The sequence below is a fragment of the Rhinolophus sinicus genome, chromosome 11 (genome assembly GCF_057876585.1).
Source record: "Rhinolophus sinicus isolate RSI-liver-muscle chromosome 11, RSI-T2T, whole genome shotgun sequence".
Taxonomy (NCBI): domain Eukaryota; kingdom Metazoa; phylum Chordata; class Mammalia; order Chiroptera; family Rhinolophidae; genus Rhinolophus; species Rhinolophus sinicus.
The window spans coordinates 14,875,269-14,887,445 of record NC_142511.1 but is presented as its reverse complement, the minus strand read 5'-3'; the positions used below and the strand labels follow the sequence as shown (position 1 = coordinate 14,887,445).

The following is a 12,177-nucleotide window of genomic DNA, read 5'->3' as shown; positions in this document are numbered from 1 at the left end:
GTTCTCAGAGAACATTGCTTCCCTTTACTTGTGCACATTGTTCTGTTTTCTTTTGACGGTTCAGCTGATAACTAAGTGTTCTTCAAGTCCTCGTCCTTGTTCTAAGAATATCCAAGATAAGGGTCCAACAGCTGTACAATTAAAGGATGAATGGAATGAGATGTTATCTCTGTTTTCTTTATCTAGTTTATACTTCCCTAGTCAACTAGTTGTTCTGTTTTCCTAGCGGGTAAAGTTGGCCACTATAAATCAAGTTCGCTAGAGAGCTCATCTATCTACATCTGTAAGAAGTAAAATTAATTCTACTTAAAGCTTTAACTTGCTGATATAGGAATTATTATTCCCATCACATAGATGTAGAAACTGAGACTCAGAGGTATTTAACAAGTTGAATAAGATCATTTAGAGATAGGGTTTTCACCTAGTCTTTCTGAAGCCAAATTCCTTGCTCTTTCATATATACCGTGTTTCCCTGAAAATAAGACCTAACTGGAAAACAAGCCCTAGCATGATTTTTCAGGATGACATCCCCTGAACATAAGCCCTAATGTGTCTTTTGGGGCAAAAATTAACATATGACCCGGTCTTATTTTTGGGGAAACACGGTACCAACACTAATAACTCTTACTTATTTTTGCCTCTATTACACTGCAAACTCTATGATGGCAGGAGACACATCTTTCTTATTCACTACTGTGTCCAAGAGTCCAGCACTAAGTCTGAAACATTATAGGAACATAATAAATATTACTGAAATAATAGATAGACTAGCCCTGGACAGTACTGTAGAAGTATTATAGACACAACAATCTCCCCTCCCTAACTCCTTTTTACTCTTAGGTAGTACGTTTCAACCTTCCTGGGGCTTTGTCCCACCCTATTTATTTATATTTTAATATAAATCAATGTCAGTCATTTCTTCCAAGTGCATTTGTATTTAATCTTTATTTCCAAATAATAAATGCAAAATAAATGAATGGATGAATGAATAAATAAGTAAATAAATCATCTAATCCCAGCTTCCTCCCTTAATAAGTCTAAGGAAGTGGGTAGAGTACCAGGGCACTTGTTTATAAGTAGCAGCCCCTGCTCCTTCCAGAACAGGCTCAAAAATTGGAATTGTTTTGGCTACAGATGCTGAAGGACAGTCCCTGAAAATTGCTGTAAATACAGAAGCTGGAAAAGTTACTGAAGAATTCAGTGTGGTTTAATAAAGCAGACTTTGGCAGTGATGCTGTGTACACTGAAGAGAGACGAGCAAAGCCCTTCCAACACTAGCAGCATTGTCTTGGAACTCAAATAATCATAGCATACCTTTCTCACTTGAAATAACAAACCAATTTTATTAACACTAGTTTGAAATCCCTTTATCAGGCAGAGTCTCCAATTTGAACTCTATGTTTCGTTTTCCATTTTCTCACAGTCTCAGATCTGTAGTAGTGCTTTCTCGGGTCACATGTTTCCTTTTGCAAAGGGACATGAAACTATCAGAATGTACCATCAGCCAAATGGATATCAGGAAGAAAGCCCAATATCATCTACTCGCAATTGACTGAGTACATTTTGGACTAACAATTGACTTAGTATATTAATGAGGTGGGCTACCATCCAGCGTAGAGTAAAAATGACTTATTGTACGAAACGTTGATACTCATGAGAAAACAGACAAAGTCACATGCAAAAGAAAACAAAGAAAGCTAAATGGAGATCTGAAACAGAACTGAATTTTTTGTTGTTGCCTGCATTGCCGTTTTCCTCAAATCTCTATGATACTTTTTCGGAAGAAAACAAAAATACCTTTGGTTATCAGTATCTATGCTTGGAATATTTTAAAGGTCTATAATCTAGGGATGTTTCTTGGAATCTGTTTAGGTTGGAGAGGAAGAGTAATTTTCCAGAAGTTCTTATGTAGTATTATAAAACATACTTCTTATATTATTAATTTTACCTATGTGGACTTAACTACGTAGATGGAGTGTATTCCACTCTCTGCAAGAATAACTCTACTTTCTCATTAAAACAGGAGTTCTCAGCCTTGACATTACTGACATTTGGACAGAATAATTCTTTGCTCCAGGGCACTGTCCTTGGCCGCCATCCACTAGGATTCCCCAATTATGACAACTGGAAATGTCTCCAGATATTGCCAAACATGTCCAGGGGAAAAACTGACCCACAGTTTAGAACCATTGCATGAAAGTAAGGCATTTTCCTTGCTACCTGACATTTATTCACCAGGATAAGCCATTAAAAAATAGCCAAGTTCCCTAAGTAATATGTATTAGACATACTATGTCAATCCCATTTTTAAAGCCTTTTCTTATGATTTTTTTCCCCCAAATCGAAATGTCCCATATCCACTCTACATATTAAAAGTCTACTTAAGTTATAAAACCCATCTCATCTCTAGTCAAGCTGTAAAGTCTTCTTGGAGGCTTATTGCCAACATTTTTCAAAAGCACTGTATAGTCTAAACACACAATTACTGAGTATATACTTTCTTGGGTTGGTTTTCCAAAGAGCTATTTAGACCCATTTCATCTTTCCAGCTAGACTGTAACTAGCTCAAAGCTGCTGTATAAGTAGACAGGAGAGTGAGGTACATTCGAGTTCTAGCCCTAAAACATAACAGCTATGTGATTTTGGATTATTTACTTGACGTCTTCAAATAAATTTCTACATCTGTAAAATTAAAATTAAAATGGCACATATCTCATAGTGTTACTGAAGTGAATAAATGAAATATAAAGTCCTTAGAACTCTCCTTAGCATTTTTATTGAACACTTAATATTGTGTACATTGTATATCAAGCACTTTTCTAAGCACTTCATGATCTCATTTAATCTTCATTAAAAAAAAAATAACCCATGAAGAAGGTATAATTATTACCCCCATTTAACTGCTGAAGAAATCGAGACATAGGAAAGATACGTAATTTTCCTAAAGTCACATGGTTAATAAGTAGTGGAAGGGAGATTTGAACACAAGCAAACCAGCTCCGAAGTCCTTGCTCTAACCACTAAACAACACTTTCCCCTTCATAGGAAGCAGGCACTCAGTGAAGTTATCTACCATAGGCATTATGGGTATTTCTTTTGTACTTCTGCAAGGCACTGAGTGAGTACCAAGTACATAGGAGATGCTCAGTGTTTATTGATGAGGATGTGAATAATACAGCCTGGCTGTCATAAGCACTGGATTATATTTCTTTAACATTTCTTTTCCAAAGTTAAAATTTCAAAATTGTTATTTCATTTTGCATCTGGAGATTTGGATTACCCTTGTACATAACTTCAAATCATTTTGTCTAGAATTTTATCCAAAATATTTCATTAAAAATTATACTGATATGTCAAGGGAGAGGTGAGAATGGAAGAGTGCTTCTAAAGACTCAGGAAAATTTACAAAAACCTTCATACTATACCTCAGCTAAGTAACTAGTCATTTCAATCCCTATGTCACATAATTTTTCTTTTTAAGAACATTTTAAAATATGAAAATATGTTAAAATAACATATTATAAATGTTTTCACATAAATGCTTAAACTTTTAGAGTAGCAGAGATATTCTCTTTGACATAAAAACTTAAAGAGTGTACTTTTCTTTAAGAATTTAACCTGTTTTTAAATTTAATTTCATTAGATATTAATCATACCTTTTCAATATAAAAGTGGTATATGATTTTGGGCAAAGAGAATTTACTTAGCATATGAAAAGAAGGCTGCATATCACTCAGATTTTTAAAAGTTTTTGAAATGAAGATTTTCCTTCACTTGGTAGACCATTAATGTGTTAAAGCGTATATGTGAAAAAGTATTTTAAGATAAAGAAGCTCAAGTATAAGACATATATGTAAAGAACTAAATGAGTGGGATCCATCACTAACAGGTCTTTAAAAAAAAAGTGAACATACAGATTGTTTCTGTGTTAGTACTGGTGATGTACTCTTCATTTTGACAGGAACTTGCTTTTATTATCTCGTGAAAACATTGTGCACAAATCTACTACTAGAATTTAGCTCTGTTCATCTTATTGAATAAATGTGGTGAAAACCAACCAATGATCAATTGATGTTATCAAAATATCATAGGTCAGCGTTATTCACTGTGTTCATCAGACCTGAAATACACAAATACATACATATAAACCAAAAAAATAGAAATCTGGTTAAATGTAAAGAGAGAGGAAAAGGATTAACTGAACTCGTGAAACCATTTGGAAACTTCATATAAATTACATGACCTTTTAATCGATGAGGAATGATAGTGTCTTCCTAACATATTCCCCTATTACATAGAAAATACAAGATAAGAGCTGAGACATAGATGTCTGTTCCTCATTTTAAAATTATCTCTTATAAAAAGCCCATTGGGAAATTATTTCATTATACTTAGAACTTTAAAAATCTTGGGTGGATACTCAAAAACATTCCAAAACTAATAGCAAACCGAAACTCATGTTCAATCATAACCTGAGGGCTGATGCTAGGGGAATATCTGATTCAGAAAAGATATATTTAAGGGTAGCAGGTGGCTATAGGCCAACAGCAGTACCAGTATAAAAAATAATATTTGATACTCCATAACTGATCAAAACAAGGGATTAATTAGATTGATCCAAAAGTGTTAGAAAGTTTCTATGCGATGAAACCAAGGAAAATTCTAGATAGTTATGGATAAAAATAACCAGAGATATTTATTATATACAAGAAAGGGAGCATAAAATCATTTTTTAAAATTCTTTATTGAGGCGAAAAAGGAAGTAATATTCAAGAAGAAAGATAATTACACATATTTATGTAGTCCTTTTGTTTATCCAAAATTCTCTGAGATCTCACTACTATGCCAGATTCCAGGCGAAGCACCTATTTTCTAAAATGTGAGTAAGACACAGGTCCCAGTCTTACAAGGACATGATTCGACTCCACGTGACAAGAGTTACACAGAAGCCTGGACAGCTGTCAGGGCAGCACAGGAGTGAACTGTGACCAAGAGCATCAGAAAAGACAATGGAAGTACCAACCTACCATTTGTTTCTCTCCAGCTGAAAAAAGACGGATCCACTAATTTGCTCAACATGGAAATTCAGAGTGGAAATTTCTTGTCTCCAACATGAAAAGTTGAAAATTACCTCCATGCACAGACCACCCAAAAAGAATATTTTGGCTCATATAAAGACTGTGTTTAAGAAATAAATGTCTTATGTTGACATCTGAAATATTTTAATAACAAGAGGTAATATTTATTGAGTGCGTACTATGCATCAGGCATATCAGTGCTTCACGTATGTCAACTCATTCAATTTTCACAACCTGTCTTAGATGAGAAAAAGAAGGCAGAGAGAGGAAACTTGCCCAAGAACACAAGACTAGTGAGTAGTGGAGACCATGATTTTTTATAAATATACTCTGCCTCCTCCCTGGAGATTCTGATCCCCGTGGAATTCAAGAATGGCTACTGGGGAGGGTAACATTTTCATGCTAATTTCTACATTGTTCTTGCTGCTGATGAAGATTCTCAAGAGATTAAATAGATACTGTTTTTCTACACACACATCCAACACCCTACCTCTCATCCAACATGTAGAAATACTAGGAAGTTTGAGTTCTAAGCTTCTTTCCAAGGAATTATTCACACTTGGTGTTGAGAGCCACGTCCTTTGAAGGGGCTTAATCCTCTGGGAGGTCCTTGAGGTGAGGGGATTGCGATTGCTGCATTGGACGGACAAGACTAGAGGAAAGAGGGCCACCTTTCCTAAAACTCATATGAGCTTAGATTTTCTTAAGTTTCTATCAGTGTTGGAAAGCCATGCTCCTTGTGTGTGGCATGGTAACAACAGGACGGCCATGGATCTAGACTCTAAGCTCTGTCACTTTGAGCACAGTGGGGTCTCTCTGGTGTGACATGTGGTCCCTGAGAAGACTATTCTAAGAGGCATTTCAGTGCCTGCCAAAAGTGGAAGCCAGGATCCATGACAACATTTAGCAGAAGGTCAGATGTCAATGATGACAACCACCAATGCTTATGACACGCCCTACTCCTAATGTACAGGCACCTCTATGTGCCTAGAATACCTATAGGACCTTGAAAAGGGAGAGATAATCCATGCTCTTCTACCTATTCTAGCGAGTGGGGCTCAGACTCAAAATTAATGAGACTTAGGAAAATCATGTCAGGTGAGATTTCATTGACCTGAACAATGAGAAGACTATCCACCTCACTATATTCTGATATGTTAACTTAGAGTACATGGTCCACAGGACCACAAAGACATAAAAAGTAATACCGTGGGATAAAAGAAACTGAATACTTGCAAATCCCGGGGGTGCCAAAAAAATGTACACATTTTAAGAGAGGTATTAGTATGTATTTAAGAGATGTATTACTGTGTATTACTTTTTGGAGTTGAATTGAATTATGGTAGCAATGTGTAGTATGGCGCTCGCTCAAAAGACGGCGTTAATCAAATGAATGCGGGCATCATTCATTGTATTACAATTTTAATACAGATTTTTCCTTTCTTAACATGTGTATGTATTTTTTTTTTGGCACCCTCTGTATTTCGTCCTTGATACGTGGTTTGAATATGAATATGTAGCATGCATCAATTTGCAAAGGAACGTTCAGGTTTTTTCAGAGCATCTTACAGACGCTCCATATGCATCCCTTGCATCGCAAGTCCCAGGTCAGTACTGTTCCTGCATCACGCTAATCAACACTGCTCCACCGAAGGAGAAGTGAAGCCACAGGATGTTGCTTCTTTCCTGGAGACCCCAAGGTGGTACCAAGTCAAGGTCCTTCGTGAATCCCCGCAAGAAGTCAGGTAGCCTAGCACATTTAAAAAGTCTTCCATTCTGTTGGAATCACCCTGTTTTCATACTTATGTTCTCTGACAATACGTGAAAGGTGACAATTTAAAACTTCCTTTTTGGAGACTAGCCCTGTTTTCCATAACAATGAGCATTTATCTAAACTTTAGAAAGTTAACACACCCATGACAGGGCAGGTGTGCCACATCTCAACCAAAACTCTGTGCAGAGAGGAAAATCATATTTCACAATGTTGCAGTTAGATTAAAAGCAGAATGCTTTTGCCTGGAATGACCCTGCCTGGCTTCTTAGTTATGCCCCAAATATCACAAAATCACAAATTAGTACGTTGAAGGAGCATTAAGCCATATTAAAATATTTATAGAGGATGTTTTTATGTTTGTGAGGGAAAGAACATATTGGTGAACGTGTGTGCATTCATAGTACATTCCATACATTTGATCATTTAACTTGAAGTATGTACTGTGACCTTCCAGACAATAAAAAGATATGCTCTACTTTTTTATTGCTTGCAGCCTGATGTAGTCATGATTATAATATAAAAGAATTTTAAAATGTTATAATGTAATTGTGGTATAGTTTTAAGGCATTTGTGTTTATTTCTAGCATTCTTCTCAGTAGTAATGTATTACATAAGGTAAATAATCCTCTATAGGAATTTAAAAAATAAAAAAACGTATTAAGCTGTTTGTGGTTATTTCATTTTTAAAAAAGTAAAATCAGCAAAGAACAAAAACCTTAGGACCTTGGTTCCATTTTGGAATATTTCAAGTCTTTTCTGCTCAGAAGCTCTTTAGAGTCAGGCTAAGAAATATAAAACAGAAGAAATCACCTAGACAATGTCTCCCAAAATGGATCGGCAGTGTCTGCATCCATTGTATGTTAGAAATGCAACATCCATTCCCCAGACACACTGAGTCACAATCTGCATTTTAAATAAGATACCCTGATAATTTCTATGGACACTGAGGTTTGAGAAGCAGACCTGCAAAAGGCACAGCGTTTGAAAACTAGGGACTTGATACAGAGCTTGCTATGAGTTTGTCTGAAAAAGAAAATCATTTACCCAGAGACACAGACATTATGAAAAATAGAAGCTTGAGATTCTCAAGAAAAGCTTAAAACTATACCTTAGGATATTAAGCAATGTAATCGTATACAATCTAGTTTAAACACAATGAATTCATAGTTCTCCCAAGTGTATTTATTCTTTCTTAAAGTTTAAATGTAGGCATTCAGCTCAGCTGTCTCCTGAATACTTAAGGGAAGTAGATCCATTAGCAATCCTACAACTGTCCTTGGAAGCCCTAACGTTTACGATGTTCATTCTGTAAAGAGAAAGAGGTCAGTGTCCAGCGAGACCAGACCAGAATCCTCAGCAAATAGGCATAATTAGGATATTGACCATATCTAACATTGGTATGGTATTTTATCATTTCAAAATTGCTACGGTATCCATGATCTGATTTCATCTTAGGGAATAAAACATGACTCTGCCTAGTTATGAATTCTGAGACTGGCTTCCATCATCATTCCATGATCTGTATTTTCCCCAACACTTTTTAACAGGAGCAGAAATTCAGTGAGGAAGCTACCACACCTGTGCCAGCCATTTCATTTGGTTATAAAATGAGGTTTGTAGCCAGGGACGTGCATTTCATTTCATACAGGCTCTCAGAAAATTTTAGTACCAACTGAAGTGTTACTGCCACTGGGGTCATTCTGCAAACATACATCTTCTATTAGAAGAGGAAAGCAACAATATAGAATACAGAGTTTAATAAGCATCCACCCAACACTTAGCCATGGGCACGAGCTGTCAGTTACATGCTATATCTACTACAACTTCCTGTAGCTTTAGAAGTGAGTTATGTTAATACAGCCAAATTAATGCAAACCACCTGTTTTAAAAACAAGACTATCAGTGAGTCAGGTGCAAATTTGAACTTCAAACTACATTTTCATGAGACATGAGCATAAGAATGAAGGGAAGGGTTGGCACTGAGGCACTGGGAATAAATGACACATTTGAGAGTAGCTGCTATGTCTGTGGAGATGCTCTCTTGTGCTTGGCTGACCCAGTACCCTCAGGGAAATGAGGGAAATGTTTTGATTAAAATGTCAGTTCTGACCCATGAAAAGAGTTCATGGATCCTGCAGATTTCATTATGATGCTTTAGCAATGCAATATGGTATTTCTCAATGAAGCCAGTTAGGATGATTTATCAAGGGACAAAACGAAAAATAGATTTAATCTTAGTATTATCTCAAAAATAAGCAAACCCAGGTATTTTACCAGGAATCAACAATTTGATCTGTGGAGTGCCCGTGAGAAAGCCCCCACAAGCAACGCTGGAAAACCAAATAGTAATTTGCCATTCTTCTCTACCAACATGTGAAGCTTGATGGAAATTCGCCTTTTTAAATAAATGCAGACACTATTAACAACAGAAGAGACTGTAGTTTTCTGTTATCTTGGTCTTGGCAGATCTTAGAACATTTTTTACAGTTCTATCCTTGTCTATCTTTAAAGAACTTCTATACACAAACATCCCATATCCAGCTTACTTGGTAATTTGTGTAGATCAAGTTCACCCAGCAATATCATCATAATTCCTCCTAGAAAAGTGTCAGCTGATGCCCACACCTTTTTTCATTATAACCTCCTACAATTTCTCAAAAAAAAAGTCTTTGCACTGTATATTGCCCCCTCACTTTTCATACTAACCTTATTGAATTCATTTCTCTTAGACTGTGTTCTTTATTCTTATCTCTCCCCAACTTCCTACAAACTCATTAATGTGAATGTAAAGTGTTACCAACAGTTCCTGCCCCTCGCCAAAAGAAAAAATAAAGTTGTAACTCAAACAAAATAAAATCAAACTACAAATGCTGAAGTTTTAACGGAATGTCAAAGCACTCTCCTTTCTCCTATAGCAATTCATCTCCAGTGGCTATTCCTTCCACAGGTCCCTCACTTTAAAAAGGAAGCTTCTAGAAATCAAGGGTCAAACCTGTGTTGTGGACTCTGTGGGGATCCAAAAGGTTCCCTGTTTGATGAGATGAATTAATATCTCATGCTCGCTTTGAAGTATTATTTCCAATGTCATCTCAAATAGGTTTAAAATGACACTTGCAGCATGATTCTCCTCCCTCTCCTAATTATAAATAACAGGGCCATGGTGTCTGGAGCCTATGGGGAAAGTAGTTAAAAAATCAGATGCACTCCAGTTGAAGGAGACTCAAAGTATAGAACTTGAACTGCTGTTGGACTCATCTTGAGAATAGTAACTGTTCTCAAGCAACAGCCACTGTCTCTATATGACAGAGCTTTGTACTGATAGAAAAGCGTTGCTGCTACTTTTTACAAGAGATAACTACATATTTTTTAAGTCAAATTAGGTCAGTAACTTACATGCCTGGCAAGTTATTGGCACAGTCTTTAGTTGAATTAAGAATGGCTTTCTATGTTTTTTTTTAAGGAGGGCACAACTCAAAGTGGCCCCAGCGAGGATTGAACCGGCAATGTTGGTGCTACCAGCATCATGCTCTAATCAACTGAGCTAACCGGCTGCCCCAGAAAGAAAGGGGGGGGGGGGAAGAATGGCTTTCTAACTAACAGTATGACCTCTTGAGTTGTAAGACTTGTGCCTTTCTCAAGGTCATGAAAGATACCAGTTTTTAAAGATGGCTTCTGACATGGCTTCTCTTTCACAGAAGCCTTTCTTCCAGTGAGCTCTCACTTTAATGATGAAAATGCAAAGGATTAAAAAAAGCAAAATAAGAATAACTTAAGAGAAGCATTGGCAGCGGAGTGATTAAATGGGTTAGACTGAAGTGTGAGATAAAATTTAGAATATAAACCTTTCGTTCAGACTACATTTGAAAAAACTGTTCTTGTTCCCCTCACCTCTCATGAAAATCACGGTGCATCCCAAACTCTTGCCATTGGATCCTACCTCCTGTTCCCCTCTCTATTTCTGATGTTTACCAACTTTCTCTACCCTTCTTCATTCACTGACATCTTGTGCACAGAGCTCGCATTCTTCTTTTTTTTTTACTATTTAACTTCTTTCTATTGGCCCACGTTCTTCGTGATTTCAACCAGTTCAAGTTCCTCTTATTTTTAAAAATAAAAAGTTATGTTCCACGTTTACCTCCAGTACATTGAACATACCATGGCTAGAACAAACATTCTTTTAAATAAAGACCCAATCACGTGACTCCTGACTCAAAAGCCATCAGATACTTCCCAGAGCATTTCTGATAAAATCACAATCTTAGTCATATTAGTCCACATGTTCCTTCTCCTTACTGTCTATTCTCTAACAACACCCTGTTCTAGTTCCTTAGAAGCACTCAGTTTGTCTCTCATCTTGGACGCGTGCTATTTTCACTGCCTACGACTTCTCCCTGCTCTCACCATCAACAAGCTCATCTTTCCAGTACCAGTTTGAAGGTCATTTCGATAGGAGAGCCTTCTCTGTTTCTCAGATGGATAAACTGCAACCTCTGTGCTTTCTCCAAAACCTGTTCTGAGAAGTAACTTGCCACTCCGATATTTTAGTAATCACCTACAACTTTACCAAATTCGTTATCATTACACTGATCAATCTTTCTCTGTCTTCCCACCTCCATGACCCCCAGCCACTTGTTAAGATTAACCAGGAAAACTGTTTTTCAAAGCATGCAGAAGGATACAAATAAGTTAATTCAACATTATTCTCGGATACTGGTTCACATCATTTCAAACTGCCCTAAAACCAATTACTGTAGTTATTTCCACATATAATAAACACATTCAAAGGAATAAAAAACTAGAGAACTGCATTTTTTTTTAATCTTATAGTCACAATACCTCACAGGAGCGGCTTGTTTGAAGTCAACTCAGCACTTTTTTCAAAACAGTATTAAATAGAATTCCTTTGAATTCCAAAGATCCGTATGTCATAAGACAGTCAGTCATTTTGTCTGAATTCAAGTACTCTCAGTTAACGGAAAGTCAAGGTAAAATGCTATTTCCACAGATAAAGAGCATCAGAGAATTGTTCAAAACGTTATCATTCAGAGATTTAAACAAAGATAACCACTTTTGAAGAAGAGACTGCCCCTGGCTTATCAAGGAGCTCAAGCAACTGAAGGGTGAACCATAATTACACATTAGCAACAGAAAAGCAATAAGGGCACTTACGCATGTCACCGAAGGCCCCCTTTGTCACTTTGGTTGCGCGTAACACCACTACCGTGAACTTGTGGGAATACTGGTGCTCCACCTGGAAAGAAAATGAAAATAAAAATAAACTTCCAATATAAAATCCAAGTAAATTGTTCTCATTGTTTCCTTGAG

General features: G+C 36.6%; 1 protein-coding gene across 1 annotated transcript in view; it reads right to left on the bottom strand.

The window, feature by feature from the left end:
- Positions 1–12,177, bottom strand: part of PLA2G4A (phospholipase A2 group IVA) — a 137,429-nt gene that overhangs the window by 87,967 nt on the left and 37,285 nt on the right. The window contains exon 3 of the mRNA XM_019738116.3: positions 12,022–12,103. Coding sequence (XP_019593675.3) covers positions 12,022–12,103 — 82 coding nt within the window. The remainder of the gene's footprint in view (positions 1–12,021; positions 12,104–12,177) is intronic.